The following is a 22,119-nucleotide window of genomic DNA, read 5'->3' on the forward strand; positions in this document are numbered from 1 at the left end:
CCCAGATATTTGGCATATTCCTGTCTGTAACCCCAGGGGAGAAACATCAATCAAACATACTTAGGAAGGATATCTTCTGTTTCCATGAGACACTTGAGATGCTGTAATCATAGAGACACTATGACTGCTGACCAAGGTACGCTGACTCCAAATCTGCCTGACATGTACTGGTCAGAGATTTCCCAGTAAGAACCAAATTCTGGGAGCAGTCTCTCAGCAGACTATGGACTGCTATCCTCCTAACCAGGCCCTGAAGGCTATTGTGACCAAGGCTTCCTGGTGACATCCATGTTTTCCCTCTTTCTTGTCCTTTATCTCAGTGTGAAATGATGAGTAAATTATCCAAATTTGCAAATATCAGGCCTGGCCCCAGTGTAAAAAGGTGAGGGAAAGTTAGTAGATGGCTCTACTTCCTTCCCATGTTGTCTGAGCCTCCTTCTGTCATGGGTAGTTCCAGCTAAGCCACATGGCTTTCTCTTAAACATGCCAAACAAAAGGGCCTATTGCTGTCAGCACACAATAGCTCATCTTATTCTTCTGAAAAGACCCTTTGGTCCTAGAAGTGGATCCTGATCACCTTAAATATTATATTAAACAAAGGATTGTGTTACAAGCATCTCTTTTTAAAGCACCTGATTACTTCTTATTAATCTATTTTGAAACTGTTTTATGTTCAATAAACAATTTCTTAGTCAAATAAACAGACCAAAAAAAGAGCAAACCAAAGAAAGTCAAGGTGCTATAAAATTGACTGAGTTCAGTAATCAATTTAGATAATTTAAATAAAATCAGATTTGATTTTCACAATTTACCTAGATAAATCCAAAATCCTTTCCTCAACTGCTGTAGAACAACCCATTAAAGATAATATTTCAAATAATCTAAAACATCTTTATGGCATTAAGAAATTCAAGCTACATCTTAAGAAAATCAGATTAAATATTTATGAAACTTTGAAAATTGACATTCTTGGTTCTGTTCCACAATAATTTAAGAACACACTAACATGGTTATTTCCAAAACAACCTAATTTTATTGCATTTTATTAAGAACTATAAGTCTCCTATTACAAAGAATCAAGGAATTCTTTGTTGCAATTGTTGACAAATGTACTCAATTTGTAGAAGAGGAGGGTATGTAGTGATCTTCCTTGTTCCTCCTCAAAAAAGCATTTGAGTACATAATTACCTGTGGTGCTATAGTAGGCATACAAAGAAATCTCTACCCTTCTCTAGTCACCTGCAGCCAAAGAAAGACAACAAATTGCAAATACTTACATGATGGGACATGGAATTTCTTCATGCTGTTTTCTACAGCTAGAGTATCGTTCCTCTTCATCTATCCACATCCCAATCCTTTCCATGATTTAAAGCCCATATCAAGTCCCATATTCTCCCTGAAATCTTAATTCCCAAGCCCCAAATCATTCTCTTTCCTCTGAAATTCATCATATGTACACTCTGTAATCTCACATTTGCTTACAATAATATATCATCTATCATTTCCACTTGTCTTTCTGTGAATTCTCAAATAGGTTGGGAGCTCCTTTTGCTCAAGAATTAGTCTTAGATTTCTTTGAATTCCCCCCAAAGCAGTGGTTCCCAATATGTAACCTGACTACTTCTGGGAGGATGTGCAGTTGTTTCAAGGGATCTTCAGATCCATATGTGCACCAAGGATGGTTACTTACATCTTCCTTTACCTTCAACAAAACATGGGGGTTGACTCAAGATAATAAACAAACATGCCATTGTAGGCTGACCATGTGAATAAATGTTATGCATTTTGCAAATGTTCTCAGATACTTTGAGATTAATAAAATACAAATTGACTTAAAGCATTACTGAGTTCATTGTACCTCTCAGTCATTACGCGTTTTCACAATTATTAATAGTGTAATTACTATTATATAGAGCTTTTGTAAAATTTTCTTAAACTTAAAAAGTTTGCTCAGATTCAAACAAGAAACCACTTTCTCACAACCTCCAATATAGTGCCTTACACATAGCTGGAATTCAAACAAATACTTATCATTTGACTGAATGACATCATTTATTTATTGATTGATCATCTATTATGTGTTTGATACTGTGCTATGGAGACAAAGTGACATTTATCACTACTTCTTATACCCTTAGAATAAGTTGCCCTATGGGATAAGACTAAGGCCTTCCTTTTTTTGAAGTTAACGACTGGACACTAAAGAGTTAATATATTCTCTTTTTTCTTTTACTTCCAAATTTCTTTTCTCACCAATGTCCCACATTAGTATGGCTTACCTACTCTGAGGCATAGTAGATTACTACATGTAAGATACCAAATTTTCATCTCAATTATTTATTTTCAGTTTTTGAGTCTGAAAAACTGAGTTAACTTTCTTGCCTGATAACTTGGGGATCAAAGGAAAAATTCCTAAATCAGAGTATTAGACTCACTTCATTATTTACAGATAGAAGAGAAAAAACAGGAAGATTCATAAAATTGAGCTGGCAGTGACTTCAAAATCAGAAAAACACCCTATTTAAGCAAATTAAAAGAAAATCCAATATCATTTCAAGTAGAAGGTAGCACAGGGTAGTAGATCCTGCACTGGACATAAGGTCAGATAATTTAGTGTTAAATCCAAGCATGAACACACACTAGCTAGGTGACCCACTAACCTGTTTGACCTTGAATGAGTAACATTTCCCTTTGGGATTTCCATTTCTCCACCTGTAAAATAAGGGACTTGGAATAGATGACTCCTAGAGGTGCCCTCCAACACAAAATTTTATGAATTTTTAAAGTTGAGGGATCAGAGAGCCCCAACAGAAGAGAACAAGTTACTTTAAAGTCTAAACCTTCCTCACATGTAAGGTAGAGTATGATACTTGGGCTACTTCTCTTCAAGCATTGTTTTTAAAATTGCTTGTTAAGCTTAAAAGGCTACATTCATTTAAATTATTATTATAAGCATTTTAGTTACACTTCCCCATTTTGAGAGATAAAGTAAAATTGAAACATAGGATGGCTGGTGTCAAAGCATGAGGAAATGTAATGTAATAAAAATACATTTTGTTGTCTACTTAAGCTAACAAGAAGAGAAAATTACCTCATGATTAGATGGTTCATGTGAGAATAAATAATCTACTTTTAAAAATTACAAACATTCATGTTCTCTAGGTAGAAAAGTGGGATAAATTTCTGAATAGCCAAAATAGGAGTCCTCAGATTAAAAAAATGTAAGGACAATTAGCTGTAAGGAAAAACTAAAACTCAGTTTAATAATAAAAACAACAACCTACACTTTTAGAAGAGTTTATATTAATAAAAATGCTGCCAGATACCTCGTTTTTCAGTGATGGGTGCAGAGTGATAGAAAGGGACTGGTATAACAGGTAAGAGAAGAACCAAGAAGGACCAGTACCATCCAGGAGGAGAAAGGATCCAGAAGAGGGTGGCTGACAGGGTTAAATGCTGCAGAGAGTTCAGGTAGGATATGGGTTGTGAAAATGACATTAGATTTGTCATTAAAGATATTACCGGAAATTTTGGTGAGAGCTTTTTAAATCGAATGAGAAGTCATAGGTAATGATGGAGCTAAGAGCCAGGGAGACTAGAAGGTTGGAGGGAATCTGATAGAAATAGGGAAGTTCAGAGGATGGCTGGATTTGGGAAGAGAGAACGTAATTGCAACCCATTTGTGCTGCCCAGTCTATGCTTTTCACTATTTTCCCCCTGAAAAAATGATAGGGGGTAATTAGGGGCTCTTACTCATGCATGACGGCCCAAGACCACCTGGTGAGGAGTACCTGTGGTACCCAAGGCATGATCCTAGGACCAAGGTGCTGCCTTGGGGAACAGTTGAGAGGGTGAAAGGGAAAGGAAATTTTGGCAGTTGTGTGTACCTGGATCAGGTTAAGTTAGAACCATATAGGAAGGAGGGTAAGATTTACTCCATCTTTCCATCCTCTGGAGTCAAGTCACAGCACACTTGGATTCATTCCAAGAGTCCCCAGGAATGCCCCACACCCATTTTGGAAACTAATGCTGTGGAGTATCTGATAATCCCCAACACCCAGTATCATTTTCCCTGTACTTCCAATAGATCTCTTCAAGCTTTCTTATTCCTATTAGGAGTAGGAAATTCCACTCCATCATCATCTCCAGATGCCTATCTCATTTTCCTGAGCTTATGGGAAATGTCTCCAATTTCCTGATAACCTGCAATGGGGAATGGAATATATCGTTCTACCCCTCCTGCCCAGGCACCCATGATTGGCATGGAAGGACCTATCTAGGTGCCCAGGACTCTGCCTTTGAGAGTTAAATAAAGGACTCCTCTGTCCTTACTGGCATCATTTGGGAGCAGCCTGTGTTCTGACATGGACTCTGGAATAGGTTTGGCTCAGATGGGCTGGACAACACGGGAGTTGGACTTCCATTATGAAAACAGCAATGATAACTACACATTTCTACAGTGACTTATAGGTACCAAATATTGCCATGTACATTACTTTTGATACTTACAAGAACATGGTGATGAATAAAATGGATTATTGCTTCTGACACTAAGCCAATTATCTCACTCTTCTGCTTCTTAAAAATACACACAAATATTTGCCCAAATATCAACCCATTTTGTTACAGGGGTTCATAGAAGGTAAGCAATTAAGCCCTGTTCCACAAGATATTTGGTGGCATGGCTAGGACTTATATCTAGGTCTCTTGATTCTGAGTCTGTCAGATTCAGCATCTGGTAGCACATAGAGCAGTGGCCCATGGATCAGGGAGATCCAAGTTCAAATCCAGCCTCAGACATTTACTACCTGTGTGACCTTAAGGAAATCACTAAATGTTTTTGCCTCAGTTCTCTCAATTGTCAAATAGAGATAATAATAACAACTACATTATAGGCTTCTTGTAACAATCAAATGAAGTGATATTTGTTTTTATAAAAGGCACATAGCAGGCACTATATGTGCTTATTCCCTTTCCTCCTCCCTGTCTACTCTCCTTTTTCCCCGACATTGCACCACCCATGGGCTGAGATGGGTGCTGGGGATTTGCCTTTTAGGGACACAGGGATGGCTTGGGATGAGCTGTACTACAGCCTGGATTGAGCTATGATTTTGGTTGTATGAGGATGACTGAAATCTCTCTGAATTTCTGAAGAAAAATCAGCTGCCTCCCTAATCCCATATTTTTCATCCCTCCTCTCACTATTCCTCCTTCATACTTACAGGGCACCATGGAGGGAACAGGTTCAGGGACTTTGTTTCTGTCCTGGGTTGTTGTAAAGAAGGGAAAGTTAGACAGCAGCTCTGCATCCTAGAAGAGGTAAAATATGTGACCTCTGATTTGGTGACTAATATCACTAGGAGATGAAATAGACTCTTTCCTGTCCTGTGACCAATTATCTGTGGGTTTGGAGGGTGGGAGGGGAATAAAAGAAATATTTTACAATTCCTGATGTTTTCAAGGTTGAATCCCCAAAGCTCCTAATAAAAAAAATCACACAATTGTCATTCCATTCCCTGTATAGTTCAGATCCCTGTAGGGCATGAAATGCTGGCAGAATAGTTCCTAACAATGAGATCTATATGACAATGGAAGCCAACATGGAAATCTTCCAGGAAAAACTTGATGATGCTTTCTCTTAGTTGGTAGAGACAGGATTCATTGTATGGCTAGGGATGAGCTAAGTGACCTCAGAATTGTTCTGGTTCTAACAACCTCTGAATCTTTGTATGTGCTTCCTTGGAGCCAGTGAGCTCCCTCATCACTGGAGGTCCCCAAGCAGAGGAGGGATGATCACTTTTCTGTTGTATTAGAGAGAGAATTCCACACAAGTGACAGAGTTGGACTAGGTAACTTTTAGGTGCATCTTGGCTCTAAAAACCAACTAGTTACCTCATAAAGTAGTGAGTTCCTAATCAATAAACTCCAAGTTAATACATGATGAATATTTATAGGTTTGAGAGCAATGGATCTGGAGTCATGTACTCATGTTGGAATTCCAGTTCTGTTGCTTGACTTATCTAGACCTGAGTTTCATCATCTGTGAAGTGAGAATCTTGGACTAGAAGAACTCTAGCCTCATTTGTAGGATTAAATCAGTCTGATGGCCCCATAAATCCTATCAGGAGGTACCTGTTAAGGTCTGAGTTGCACCATATGCCCTTTGGATTCTCCGTCATTTCAGAAAATGTAGGAAAGTAAAATTTTCAACCAATTCCCTGATTTGGGGAACGTTAGTGTGTCATTACACTCCTATTCTATATTTCATTCAACATTTCCCCAATGGATGGGCACACCTTTAATTCTAGTTTGTTGCCTCTACAAGCAGAACTTCCCTAGATTTTTTATGTGTAGGTTCTTTTTGTCTTTCTTTAATCACTTTCTTTTATGTATGAGACCTATCTATGCCTTGTAGTTAGTAGTATCACTGGGTCAAAAGGCATGCAGAGCCCAGTAACTGGGGGCAAAGCTCTAAATTGCTTTCCATAATGCTTGGAAAATTCTTCCAGTTGGAATTACTGGGTTGGAATTAATAGTTCACCAATGGTTCATTAATGTGTTCACTTTCTCTTGGTGCCACCAAAATTTGTCATTTTCCTTTTATGAAAACTTTGCTGATCTGTTTGGTGGAACCTGAGGTTTGCGTTAATCTGCCTTTCCCTAATTATACTAATTTGGAGGGTTTTTCAATATGGTGTCTGATAGCTTAGATTTCTTCCTTTGAAAACTGCCTCTTCTTATCCTTTGACTGTTTATCAGTTGGAAATGACTCTTACTCAAAATTTTAATTGGGTTCCTTATGCATCTTAGAAAAGGAAACTTTCTTAGATAAATCTGCTCAAAATATTTTTCCCAATAAAACAGTTCCTTTCTAATTTTAATTGGGTTGCTTTTGTTTGCAGAAAAACTTTACTTCCATACGATCAGAACTATCCATTTTAACTTTTCATTGCTCTACTTCCCTTGTTTGGTCATAAATTCCTTCCCTATCCATAGACATAAAAGGCAATTCCTTCCTTGTTCTTCTAATTGGTTTCTAATGAGACTTTTCACATTTAAGTGATGTATTGATTCAGACCTTCTCTTGGTATGTGGTGTGAGATGTTGATCAAAACCTTTTCTATCAGACTGCTTTCCAATGTTTGTCAAATAATAAATCTTTACCCCAGTAGCTATGGTCATTGGATTTATTGGAACACTAGACTACCAGCTTCATTTGATTTTGTATGCTATGTACCTCATCTATTCCATTAATCAGCTTATTTTTTTTTAAAAGGAATCGTGCAGGGGGGCAGAGCAAAGACGGCCGCGTGAAAACAGTATCTTACTCGAGGTCTCTCACAAGTTCTATTAGATTCCTATAAAAAAAAGTGAATCTGAGCAGATTTGAGAGAGTTAGAAACTGCAAGCGGGCTCAGTGAGGCAAATTTCCAATCCAGGAGAGTGTAAAAGGCCAACGGGATGAATCTGTAGGCTGGGAGAGTGCTCAGCATGCAGAGCTGCTCCAGACAGCACAAAAGCAGAAGCAGCTGCGGAAATCAATGTGCGAGACAGCCTGGGAGAAAGCTGGGGGCCCAAAACCAGCAGAGATCCCCAGGCCTCCCAACACAGGACAGCAGTTTGTGGAAGTGACAAGAGGCAGCAGCGCAATGCCTCTGGCCGAGAGACATCAGCTCCTGAAACTAGCAGCCCAAAGGTTTGGAAACAGTCTTCTTGAGCTTCCGGGAGACATAATGACCAGGTAAATGGCTGTAACCCTCCCCTCTGACCCAGAGAATTCATTGGAAAAAATACTGGAATAGAGGAGACAGAAGTGGGGCTTCAGTGGCCAAGGAGTGGGAGTTCCTGAGTCCCAGAGAGGCAGAGCCAGCAGGGGTCAATACCAGGAGCCCAGACGTACCCTTGCACCCCTGAAGAAGAAGCAGACACCAACACAAACAACAAACAGCTGAGACCATTGCTGAAGAGCAACAGTGCTGGAGAGCAGCCCCAGTGGAAGAGGAGACCTCAGGCAGCCCGACCCCTCTCCCATATCTCAGGAAACTGAAGGCTATAATACAAAAAGCCAGTAACTAGACTCACAATCCCCAGAATAAGAAACCTGGGACAGAGACCCCTGAGCCCCAAAAGCAGAAATTCATTGTAAAGCCAGGAAAAGGTCAACCAACATAAAGAAGAACACAAAAAAATGAGGACCATTGATCCTTTTTATGGATACAGGCATGATCAAATTACCAATTTGGAAGAGGATAGCAAGGACACTATACCCACATCTGGTACCACAAAAGGGAATGTGAACTGGTCTCAAGCCCAAAAAGCATTGATGGAAGAACTAAAGGAGGATTTTATAAACCAAATTAGGGAGGTAAAAGAAAAAATGGAAAAAAAAACACTGACGAAATCAAGTCCTTAAAATATAAGATTGGCAAAATGGCTATGGAGAATCAGAATCTAAATAGAGAAAATGACACCCTGAGAGGTAAAATCAACCAATTGGAAAAGGAGACTCAAAAGTGAAATGAAGACAGCAACTCATTAAAAATTAGAATTGAGCAATTAGAAGCTAATGACCCTATGAGGCATCAAGAAGTAATCAAACAAAATGTAAAGAATGAAAAAAGAGAAAAAAATGTGAAATATCTGATGGGAAAAACAACTGACCTGGAAAATAGATCCAGGAGAGACAATTGAAGAATTATTGGTCTACTGGAAATCCACAATGACAAAAAGAGCCTTGACAGCATCTTCCAAGAAATTATCAAAGATAACTTCCCAGAGATCCTAGTACCAGAGGGTAAAACAGTCATTGAAAGAATCCACCGATCACCCCCTGAAAGAGACCCCAAATTGAAAACCCCAAGAAATATTATAGCCAAATTTCAGAATTACAAAGTCAAGGAGAAAATACTGCAAGCAGTCAAAAAGAAACAATTCAAATATTGTTGAACTACAGTCAGGATCACACAGGATCTCTCAGCTTCTGCATTAAATGACAGGAGAAATTGGAATATGATATTCTAAAGGGCAAAGGAGCTGGGACTAAAACCAAGGATCAACTAGGCAGCAAAATTAAGCATAATTTATCAGGCAAGGAGATGGACATTCAACGAAATAAGGGAATTCCAGACCTTCCCGATGAAAAGGCCAAAACTCAATGGAAAATTTGATATTCAAATACAAAACTCAAGAGAGACATAAAAAGGTAAACAGGGGGAAAAACCCCACAATCCTTATTAATCAACAAGGGCAAATTATTTACACCTTTATATGGGATTATACCATTTTATGTATGTTATATGTATGTATGTATGTATGTGTATATATATATATACATATATATATACATATATATATATATGTCAATATTGAGATTAGTACAGCTATGGGGTGGAGCCAAGATGGTGGCTGGAAAGCAGGGACTGGAGTGAGCTCCCTGCCGAGTCCCTCCAAAAACCTATAAAAATCGCTCTGAACCAATTCTAGAACTGCAGAACCCACAAAATAGCAGAGGGAAGCAGGGCTCCAGCCCAGGACAGCCTGGATGGTCTCTGGGTGAGGTCTATCCCACATGGAGCTGGGAGCAGAGTGGAGTGGAGTGGAGCAGAGCAGAGCCCAGTGTGGGCGGCATGAACCAACCAGACCAGGAGCTGGGCAGAGCATGCCCTAGTGCCACGAATCAGTGAGCTGCAGCAGTTACCAGACTTCACAACCCACAAACATCAAAGACAACAGAGAAGATTAGTGGGAAAAACTGCGGGAATAGAAGTTCGTGGTTCAGCCACTGCCCCGGGGGCAGCAGAGGTGGGGCTGCTACAGAACTAGAGCTGCAGTTGCTTCCGGCCCCAGGCCCACCTGGTGGGAGGAATTAAGTGGCAGATCAGAGCAGGAGTGAAGAGCCTGCTGAAGATCTAAGTCCAGTCTGGGTTGGGGTTCTTGGGGAAGGAGGAGTGCTAGTGTGGCAGAGCTGGCGCATCCCCCCAAGCTTGGAACATAGCTCTCTTAACTCTACAAGGAGTCATACCCTGGTGAAAAACTCAAGGGTCACGTTAGTTGGCTGGGAACATGACCAGGCAGCAAAAAAACACACCCATATTCAGTCTCAGACTCTGGAATCCTTCTTTGGTGACCAAGAAGACCAAAACATACACCCAGAAGAAGTCAACAAAGTCAAAGAGCCTACAACAAAAGCCTCCAAGAAAAACATGAACTGGTCTCAGGCCATAGAAGAGCTCAAAAAGGATTTGGAAAAGCAAATTAGAGAAGGAGAGGAAAAATTGGGAAGAGAAATGAGAAGGATGAGAGAAAACCATGAAAAACAAATCAATGACTTGCTAAAGGAGACCCCAAAAATACTGAAAAATATACTGAAGAAAACAACTAACCCAAATGGCAAAAGAGCTCCAAAAAGCCAATGAGGAGAAGAATGCCTTGAAAGGCAGAATTAGCCAAATGGAAAAGGAGGTCCAAAAGACCACTGAAGAAAATACTATCTTAAAATTTAGATTGGAGCAAGTGGAAGCTAGTGACTTGATGAGAAATCAAGATATTATAAAACAGAACCAAAGGAATGAAAAAATGCAAGACAATGTGAAATATCTCATTGGCAAAACCACTGACCTGGAAAATAGATCCAGGAGAGATAAATTAAAAATTATTGGACTACCTGAGAGTCATGATCAAAAAAAGAGCCTAGATATCATCTTTCAAGAAATTATCAAGGAGAACTGCCCTGATATACTAGAGCCACAGGGCAAAATAAAAATTGAAAGTATCCACCAATTGCCTCCTCAAATAGATCACCAAAAGAAAACTCCTAGGAATATTGTCGCCAAATTCCAGAGCTCCAAGAACAAGGAGAAAATACTGCGAGCAGCCAGAAAGAAACAATTTGAGTATTGTGGAAAAATAATCAGAATAACCAAAGATCTGGCAGCTTCTACATTAAGAGATCGAAGGGCTTGGAATACGATATTCTGGAGGTCAATGGAGCTAGGATTAAAACCAAGAATCACCTACCCAGCAAAACTGAGTATCATGCTCCAAGGCAAAATATGGATTTTCAATAAAATAGAGGATTTTCAAGCTTTCTCAGTGAAAAGACCAGAGCTGAATAGAAAATTTGACTTTCAAACACAAGAATCAAGAGAAGCATGGAAAGGTAAACGGGAAGGAGAAATCATAAGGGACTTACTAAAGTTGAACTGTTTTGTTTACATTCCTACATGGAAAGATGATGTGTATGATTCATGAGACTTCAGTATTAGGGTAGCTGAAGGGAATATATATATACATACATACATACATACATTCATACATACACACATACAGATAGATAAATAGATAGATACATGGCACAAGGTAAGTTGATTATGAAGAATGACATCTTAAAAAACAAAATCAAATTAACGGATGAGAGAGGAATATGTTGAGAGAGGGATAAAGGGAGAGATAGAATGGGGTAAATTATCTCACATGAAGTGGCAAGAAAAAGCAGTTCTGTAGGAAGGTAAGAGCAGGCAGGTCAGGGGGAATGAGTGAATCTTGCTCTCTTAGGATTTGACCTGAGGAGGGAATAACATGTACACTCAATTGGGTATCATACCCCACAAGAAAGAAGGAGGAAGGAGATAAAAAAGGAGGGATGATAGAAGGGAGGGCTGATGGGGGGGAAAGTAATCAAAAATAAATGCTTTCGAAAAGGGACAGGGTCAAGGGAGAAAACTGAATAAAGGGAGATAGGATAGGAAAGAGCAAAATATACTTAGTCTTTCACAACATGAGTATTGTGGAAGGGTTTTACATAATGATATGCATGTGGCCTATGTTGAATTGCTTGCCTTCTTAGGGAGAGTGGGTGGGGAGGGAAGAGGGGAGAGAAATTGAAACTCAAAGTTTTAAAAACTGATGCTCAAAAAAAAAGTTTTTGCATGCAACTAGGAAATAAGATATATAGGCAATGGGGAATAGAAATCTATCTTGCTCTACAAAAAATTAAGGGAAATGGGTATGGGGGGGAGTGGGGTGACAGAAGGGAGGGCTGACTGGGGAACAGGGCAACCAGAATATATGCCATATTGGAGTGGAGGGGGAGGGTAGAAATGGGGAGAAAATTTGTAATTCAAACTCTTTTGAAAATCAATTCTGAAAACTAAAATATTAAATAAAAATAAAAAAGAAAGCAAAACAAAAAAAATACAGCTAGCAGCTTCTGTGAAGGTATAAAACCAACAAAAACCAGCTCACAGAACACTGCAAGCCCAGATCCTTTTGATCTGCTTTATTTAAAGAAAGCAACGTTAATGGGTTAACAATCCTAATTTAATCCAGCATACAAATATCATTTACTTAGTACAGGGGCAAAAACCAGCACCCTGAATTGCAGACCAAATACAATTCGTAGTTATCAACATCTGAGTATTCACCCGGGGAGCTCATTACAAAGGCTGGCCCAGAGTCACACACCACTCCTGCTGTGTGGCACAGAGCTCCAAGAGAGAAAGCTAACCTCTGTGCTTATATATCCTGTTCAGGGCCCTGAGGGCCCCAATCTCACCCAGGCTGGGCATGGAAAAGTTCCCCACCCCCAATATCACAACAGATACAAATCAATCAATGACACCCAATTGTCTCGGTGCTAAGAAATACAAAAACATCCCACTTTATCTGCCCCATTCAAACAAAGGCCAGAATCATTAAAGGTCAACAGCAAAAGGTCCCACCTTACTTACTGTTACACAAGTGCACAGTAAATGTGTAATAAATGGCTTTTGACTGGCTGTATTAATATCCTTTCCACGATACAGCTACTGAAACTGGGTCTATGAATTTTCTTTTGTAATAACCCCACTTCCCCACTTTTCTTTGGGGTATGGCTCCTTGCATTAAGACGGCAGCATCCCAATGTTATTCCTTAAGGCATAGGGTTAAGAAATATTTCCATACATGTAAATATGAGACATTTGAAAACTTGAGTGACTGGTTTTCATTTGTTGTCCAGAAATTAGACAACAGAAGGAAATAAGATTTGGATGGTAATAAGTGATGACTACATTAGAAGAAGTGGCACCTACCACTCATATCTAAGAATACAAAGGATGGTAAAGATCATTACTGTCAAACTCAAAAAGGAATAGGGCTTGCTAAAATGTGCCTACAGATCCCTGTGGATCGTGTATTGACTAAGAAAACCACATACTAATATTATCTATGTTTGATTATATTTTTGTTTATTTTGTTAACTATTTCCCAATTACCTTTAAGTTTGATTCAGGCCATATTTGGGTGTATTATGGGATATATGTGTTCTATAGGCCACATGTTTGACATCTCTGGTCAATACCTACCTAGAGAACTAAATGAGTCACCAGCACTAAAATTGGATATGTAATTGGCAGAACAGGCTACATTTGTACACTCAGAACTGGAAGGGATATCAGAAGTTATCTAATCCAACATTTACCTAACTAGTAATCCCTTATAGAGGATGTAACTCTGGGAAGGGGGCTCAGTCATTTATCTCACTATGCTGATAAGGAAACATCAAAATATAGGTATATAAGCACAAAGTATAGAATCTATTTATACTGTCCCATATGAATATTCCTTGATTCTGTTAGGTCACTTACAGTAAGGGCACCTCACTGCTTTACAGGGAAGTCGATGTATAGATTTGTAGATTCTTCATAGTAAGAGCCCAAAGGGACTTCAGAGTATATCTAGCTCAAGCCCCATTCAAATCATGATGATTATTTACAGTAATCCACATAAACAGCCCTCTAACATTCTATTGAAAATTACCAACATTGAGTAACTTACTATCCCATAAGACAGCCAATTCCATTGTTGGACAGCCCTCATTGTTAGGAAGCTTTCTGCCAGGGTTCCCTGTTGACCTATAGGGAGCATGAGATGTTTCAGAAATGGAAAGACACTTGTATAATTTGCTAATGAAGAGCTATGAGGATCATAGTCATCACAAATATTCCCCTACCTGCTACTGCCCCCAGGGAAGCCATCAGTTCTTGCATGGGAGGTAGTCTACTTGTGCCTCACTCAGACATCATTCTTCATGCCTGAGGCCATTTCTCTTTTTTCCAGGGAAGAGAGAGCTGGTGCCTTCTTTCCTGACAACAATCCATGACAGAAGCAAGATCAGTCAGACTTTGCCAATTGGTGATGATCAGTAAGTACTAAAAGAGAAAGGGAAAGAATGTGAAAGGAAGGAAGGCAGGCAAGGTCAGGAGGTATCCTCAGAAATCCAGGAAAAATAAAAATTGATTTAAATCCTAGCCCTGCTACTGACTACCTATATGACTGTGAGCAATTGAATTCCCTTGAGTTTTTTCATTCTTTTTTTTTTGAAGTAATTGTTAAGTGACTTGCCCAGTAACACACAGCTAGTAAGTGTCTGAGGCCACATTTGAATTCAGGGCCTCCTGACTCCAGGGCCAGTGCTCTATCCATTGTATCACTTAGCTGACCCAATTCAATTCCCTTCTATGCACTGATACTATGAAATGGGGAGGTACTTGCCCTATGTATTGCACTGTTGTTGTTATTGTTTACTGTGTTTTAATGTGTATTTGTGGAAATGTCTGTTAACATTAAATCACCAAAGAAATCTTAGCTGTTATTGTTATTATAATAGGAAAGAACAGAGCCCAGTGAAGACCAAGGGTCTTAAATAAACCTATTCAGGAGTCCAAGAAGGCTCTTTGAGCAGGAACACATATTGGATTCCCATAGTGATGCCTATAAGGATGGAAACTCTCCTGTCTTGTTCCCAAAGACTGAGACTAGGATCATGGTTAATTCTTGCCACAGAAACATTCTGACTCTACAAAGCTTGGAGAGGTTCTATAGCTTAAGCTTTGCATTGCCCATGGGGCTGATTTTATGTGAGAGTTGAGGATGAACATGAATTCTCAGGTGTCCTGGAGAAGAAAAGTCAAAAGCACTTTTTAATGAGTATGGTTGTTGGACTTCACGGTTCTAATGTACTGCAATAGACTGAGTCCAATGATCTGGATTGTAATCTTGGCTTTGTGCCTGATTCAAAGCTGAGACTATTTACTTTTTGTCTTGTTCAGTTTTCATTTATGATTTCTTGAAACATAGCTCTGAAAAATCAGGTTTTTAAAGAGCCCGTTGTGTTTCAAATGGAGATACTTGACTATGCCTTTAAACCAAAACCCAAATATAAAATCTGACTTTCATTGAGTGGCCAATAATAACACCCAGCCCAAGCCTCTGTGGCTCATATTTTAGGTTTTGATGCCTTAGAATGAGTGTGAACAGTAATGGTTTTCTGTTCTGGCCAGAAACTTTGAGGATCTTCCCCTCCAAGAGTGATATTTTCATGGTGGTAAATTAGACCATCTTTTGTCTTAACTCTTACTTAGCCCTTAGTCATGAAACGGGATTTTCTTCAGACAAACTGTGACCTGACAAAGACCTTAATTTAGGAAGGCTAAGGTCGCCACTGCATTCTGGGCCATCACAAGTCATCCTGACTTTTGTCTTGCCATTGGACTTTGATGAGCCTGGAGGAGAGAGTGAGACTGAGGATTTGGTGCAGTTCTGCCTCATTTGAATCTAATTAACGGGCAAGTAAAGATACCATCCTCATGATGTCATTGGTCCTCTTCAAGAATGAAGGATGAACAACAATTTTGTGACTTTGGACAAGTAATTTTCCTCCCCCGCCTGATCTCAGTTTCCTTATAAAAGGAGGGTATTGGATAAGATAGGTCAGGCATACTATGTTCAGAGGATTTACTCTTTTTGATATTGTATGTTCTAATGTCTTTCCCAGCTCTGATAATCTATTTGTGCTTTAAGGCCTTTTTCAACTCTAGAGTTGTTTTGCATTGGGTGAACTTTTCCTATACCCACATTGCCTATTCTAGCCAAGGATTCTCACTGGCTACTATATTCACACCATAGGTGGGCCACACTGGGTGTTGCTTTGCCTTTTGGATGAGATTGATGCTTACTCTGCCCTCCATTATAGAAAATACCTAAAGATAACAAGATTTTGAGTCTTAAAAGCTGGATTTTTAAAAAAAAATTGGATGAATAGTGATTCAATGGATAAGTGGTCATTTTTAATCTCTTCTGAAAGAACTCCAGTGATGGGAAACTTACTGTCTCTTCAAATGTCCCATTTCATTTCTGCATAAATCTTATTGTTGGGAGACTTCCCCTTATCTTGAATCAAAATCTGCATTTGTGTAACACCATATACTGATACTTTTTCTGTATTCTTAAAATATCAATATGGTGAATATGTTGAACAAATGACGTTGGAAAACATCTCTCTTGTAGGAGTTCAAGCTTTTCAAATGCCTGGATTCTTGGACTTTACCCCTATTTTAGACCAATGATTATCAAAGCATGTTCTGGTTGGGGCTAAGGATCCCCAACACCCATTCCAACATCTGCAAGGTCAAAATTTTTTAAATAATACCATGATATTACTTGCCTTTCTCATTCTCTCATGATTGCAGAGGACTTTTCCAAAGTATATATGACCTGTGAATGAAGGTTTAGCTGCAAATATGAAGAATGACTTAGTATCTCATCTGCAAAATTGTGCTATTGCCTCACAAATAGATAAATCTGCACATGTTGCCAGACATGCTGTTTTGCTTATATCCATTTGGCATCAATATCAACTAATCATTGAAGAACTTCTTTTGTATGAATGACTGCCATTACACAAAATCAGTGCAGAAATAGTAGAGTGTTGAATAAGTTTTTTGAATCTCGTGAGTTATCTTGCAATAAGAACATTGACATTTGCACTGTTTATACAAAATTAATTTACAATTCACATTTGCAAAAATGCAAAACAATGCTACTCTTATCTCTAAAATTTTTGTTTGGGAGAATATAATTATTTTGGATTAAAATGTTATTTAAGTTAACATCTCGTGAGTTTTTACTATTGTTCAGTCATTTCAGTTACATCTGACTCTCCATGACCCCTTCTGAGGTTTTCTTGGCAGAGATGCTACAGTGGTTTGCCATTTCCTTCTCCAGTTCATTTTACAGATGAAGAAACTGAGGCAAGCAGGGTTAAGTGACTAGCTCAGGATCACGCAGCTAGTAAAGTGTCTGAGGTCAGATTTGAACTCAGGTCCTTGTGACTCCAGGCCTGGCAGCCTTGCCACCTAGCTGTCCTGTATTGGGTTTATTACATGTAATTGAATTAATAAATATTTAAGATATTTATTAATCTTAATTACAAATACAGTAAATATTAATAGATACGAACCAAAAGCTCTTTTCCAGGGTCCTCAATAATTTTTAAGAACATAAAAGGGTTCTGAAATCAAAACGATTGAGGACCATTGCCTTGGCTTAGATCACATTTGCCTTGCTTTGTTCCCTTGGACCAAACACTGAAGCAGTGCTGATACTGACTTCTGGATCTTGAGTTTACCCCCAACCTCTGGCACTTGCCTAACTTTTTGCCTTAGTACAGTGGATGAAGTTGCCTCAAATGACCTGCTCTCTTGTCTCTCAATTCTGGAACTGTTGTCACAGCAGGGCAAGCTTCCCATCCTCTACTTTCCTTCTGGATCATTGTCCCTTTCTCACATAATTGGGATCCCCCTGCAGATAACTAAAATTGGTTCTGGTCAGACATTTAAAAAACCATTTTGATTATTAATTTTGTAAACATTCTTTTCTTTTAAAAATCTGAGTTCCAAATTATTTCCTTCCCACAGTCACTGGGAAGGCAAGCAATATAATATCAGCTATACATGTGAAATCATGCTAAACACATCTCATGTTAGTTATACTTCGAAAAAAAGCAAGAAAAATGAAGAAAAAAATTATGATTCAGTTTGTACTCAGTTCATTAGTTCTCTCTCTCTCTCTCTCTCTCTCTCTCTCTCTCTCTCTCTCTCTCCCCAGAGGTGTGTAGCATTTTTTCCTCATGAGTCCTTTAGAATTGTCTCGTATCATTGTATGAATCAGAGTAGTCAAGCGTTCACAGTTGATCATCCACGGTTGTATGTGTTTTTTTGAAAAATAAAATACCAATGGAACCAACTAAACTTGGTTAGCAGTTATTTACATTTGAAATAGTAAATTTCATTGCATAAAGTTATCATAGTAAATTTTTATTCAGTTCCTCAACGTCTTTATCAGGATTCTTTTTCCTTTCTTTTATACTCACTTTTCTATTTGAATGATCATAACTAGTGTGTTCTCAGCTCTGCTTTTTTCACTTGGCATTATTTCATGAAGTTCTTTTTATAATATTTGACATTCTTTAAAATTGGTTTAAATTTCATTTTTAGCAAACAATAATGAAAAACAAACTAATTATTCCCATATTGCAAGCTTGTCTCAATATTTTATTGCATTTATATGTATTTTGCTATGAAAATCTTCGAACCAATGACTTTTTATACTTTCATGGTATAGTCAAAAAATGGAGTTATTGGGTCAAAGTGTGTTTATTTTTAACCTTTCATCATTCAATGTCAGATTTCTGTTCAAAAAGATTTTAGAACTTTTGCAAATCCATATGCATTGAATGAGTGTACCTATTCCCCCCATCCCAAACAGTGTTGGGTTTTGTTTCTTTTGATTATTTTCACTCAATTTCATGGGTGTTATACTGTAAAATATCTTTTTGCATCTTCTTTATTTTTATCAAAATTGAGCATTATTTCAATAATTAGATTTGTATTTTTCTTTTGAAAATTGTTCATATTTTTGATCATGTATCCATTGTTGATCAGATTACTGCTCTGATTGTTAAAACTCAATTCTTTATATATTTTAAATGCCTTTTTCCTGTCACAACTACTGTAAAAACTTCCTCCAATTCATTGTTTCTTTTTTTTCTTTTAATTCAATGTTTTATTTTATTGATGGTTTTGCTTTCATATAGGCAAGCAAATATATTTGGTCCCAATTCATTCCTACTATTTGTTGAATTGAAAAAAAATATTTTCTCCTCCCCAGAATTGAATTTAATGCTCTATCCCATGTTATTCTTTTTTCTTATTGTACTGTATTTATTGTTTAACTCACAGAACATTTTGAACTTCAATGAATATAGTTATTCAGAAGAAATGTTTCATTTCATTCATAATTTCCTAAGTTCTAAATATGGTTAGTGGAGTTTCCTGAGATGCGAAACCTGAAAAGAAACTAGACGGCCTAGTCTATTTCATACATGAGGACTCTGACTCTGATAAAATTGGGGGGGGGGTGCAGAATTGCCTAAGATCATGTCTAAGGCATTAAGAGGTAGATGTGGAATTTCACCTTTGAGTTCAAATATAGCGTTTTTCTGTTGCAAAAGTGTGAAGTAACTGTATTTCCATTTTAGGCTCTTACCACTTCTTTTTCCTTGTAGATACACCAGATGCATGGGGCCAGAAAACCAAACACTTGTATCAGAATTTCTCCTCCTGGGACTTTCTGAGAAGCCAGAGCAGCAGCTGCCCCTCTTTGGGATCTTCCTGGGGATATACATGGTCACTGTGGTTGGAAACCTTATCATCATGTTGGCCATTGCCTCTGACTCTCATCTCCACACCCCAATGTACTTCTTCCTTTCTAATCTGTCATTTGTTGATCTTTGTCTGGTATCCACTACAGTCCCCAAGATGCTGCTGAATATCCTAACAGACTGTGAGGTTATCTCCTATGCTGGATGCCTTACCCAAATGTATTTCTTTATGGTTTTTGCTTTCTTAGATAATTTTCTCCTCACTGCGATGGCCTATGACCGTTTTGTGGCCATTTGTCACCCTCTGCACTATGTCACCATAATGAATCCATGGGTTTGTGGTCTCCTGGTTCTGATCTCATGGACTATTAGTCTTCTAAACTCTACTCTCCACACTTTACTGGTGACACAGTTGTCCTTCTGTAGCAAACAAGAACTTCCTCATTTTTTCTGTGACATTAGTCAGGTTACAAAACTCTCTTGTTCTGATACCCTCATCAATGACATCTTAGTGTACTTTGCAACTGGTCTGCTGGGTGTTCTCCCCCTCACAGGGATCCTTTTCTCTTATGGTAAGATATGTTCCTCCTTATTGAGAGTTCCATCTCTTAGGGGAAAATATAAAGCCCTTTCTACCTGTGGGTCTCACCTCTCTGTTGTTTCATTATTCTATGGCACTGGACTTGGAGTATATCTGAGTTCCTCAGCTACCCGCTCCTCCTGGAAGACCTCAGTTGCCTCGGTGATGTATTCTGTGGTCACCCCCATGTTGAATCCCTTCATCTACAGCATGAGGAACAAGGATATAAAAGATGCTATGAGGAGAGTTATTAGCAAAGTGCCTCCCTCTCATTGATGGGGTCAGGCCCTAGCCCTGGAATGTGGTGTTGATATTTAAGGTCAAAAGTCTGGGAGGCAGAAACCTTGAATCCAAATTATGAAGGTCAGGACGGTCCAAAGATTATAGTTCAGGGTAATGTTTTCCTAGCTATATGATCTCTTTTACTATCACTCAGAATGATCTCTTTCATGGTATTCATTTATGGACTTTCTACAATGTTGCCATCTTGTTTTCCACAATGTACTTTGTCATAACATCTGCTTCTTCTAAGTAAACATTAGATGTAGAATTAGCAGACCTTGATTTTAATTTCTGGATCATAATCTATATGCTTTGGGCAAGTCACTTAATGCCTCTGAGTCTCAATATTTTCATTCATATGATAGGGATTATGGGAATTGTCTCATCCTGTCTATTGATCGAACGAAATAATGTATGGAAAAGCATACTATACACTGTCAAGTGCTATACAATTTAAGAAGAAAAAAAGAGGAATAGGGAAGAGACAGTGGGGATCTTGTTATGCATTGTCCCTCCACAAAATTGGATGCCCACTTCCCTATGTCCTTAATAAATGATCTTCGTGAGTCATTTTGAGCAAAACAACCCATTAACTGCTACCTGATTCTCTTTGTTTTTAGCTAAGCTGGTCCTTGGACAACGGCCATGTCATCTGTCCAAGCCCCTATTCTCAAAGGCGCTCCAGCATGAATAAAACCTAGCAGAGATAGTGTTTTGCTGGCAAAACTTTCAAGAATCTAGTGGAGTCATCTGACATTATGAGGCACTGAAGGAAACTATTTTCATAAGCATAAGCATAAAATTTTGCGGGGAGGTAGCATTTCCTGGTGGATTAAATAGTGGACTTATCAACAGGAAGATGTGGATTCACATCATCTTTCAGACCCTTATTTGCTGTGGGATCCTGAGAAAGTTGCTTCACGTCTCACAGCCTCTGCTTATTCACTTATAAAAGAAGAATGATGATTATGATAATGACCATAACAATAAATAGCTAGCAGTTATAGAGTGCTTTAAGGTTTACAAAGCACTTTACACTCATTATCTCGTTTATTATTGTGGGGATAATGGCATCTGCTTCAGAGTTGATGTGAGTATCAAATGAGATATTTGTAAAATGTTTGCAAACTTTAAGGCATTATATAATCTATTATTGCTATCCTCATCCTAGAATTATGAAACCATAGAATCTTAGCTCTGTAATAGTCATTAGTGGTTCTCTAGATCAGCTTCCTACAGATGAAATTGTCCTTTTTAATATGTAAATTTCTAAATAAGTAGCTCTGGTAGGCATAGGTCTTTGAATGAGATTTGCTTTAAATCTGAACTCTATTATTTACTCATTAGTGGTCTTGACCAAGTCCCTTAGCCTTTCTTAGCTCCAGTTTCTTCATTTGTAAAACGAGATTGTATTACTCCATGTACTCCAAGCAATCTTTTAGGTCTAAATCCTATTGTCCTCTTCCAGTGACAAGGAACCCGCTACCTCATAAAATACTTCAGACCACTGTTATGATCATCTCTCATTGATATGTTCTCCATGGATGCTGGCTACAAGAATTGGTAGGACAAGTTGCAAAGGACTGAATATCTTGCTTCCAGGGCATATGGAGAACACACAGAAATCTGCAGAGAACTGAATGGTGTACAATGATTCTCTTTCTGCCAAAAACAGATAATTGTGATCTATACTCAAAGTGATTCCTATACAGTACTAGAGATTCACTTTGACATAAATCTAACTGCCTGAAAGAGTTAGGAAACAGTTACTAAGAAT

The 22,119-nt window shown here is 38.4% G+C and overlaps 1 protein-coding gene across 1 annotated transcript in view; it reads left to right on the plus strand.

The window, feature by feature from the left end:
* LOC118847936 (olfactory receptor 7A10-like) overlaps positions 1 to 20,336 on the plus strand; it is a 60,627-nt gene extending 40,291 nt beyond the window's left edge. Inside the window, exon 2 of the mRNA XM_036756644.1 lies at positions 19,389 to 20,336. Within this exon, the coding sequence (XP_036612539.1) occupies positions 19,389 to 20,336 (948 nt within the window). The remainder of the gene's footprint in view (positions 1 to 19,388) is intronic.
* Positions 20,337 to 22,119: the final 1,783 nt, after the last annotated feature.

Source organism: Trichosurus vulpecula, chromosome 1, assembly GCF_011100635.1.
Source record: "Trichosurus vulpecula isolate mTriVul1 chromosome 1, mTriVul1.pri, whole genome shotgun sequence".
NCBI classification, from domain to species: domain Eukaryota; kingdom Metazoa; phylum Chordata; class Mammalia; order Diprotodontia; family Phalangeridae; genus Trichosurus; species Trichosurus vulpecula.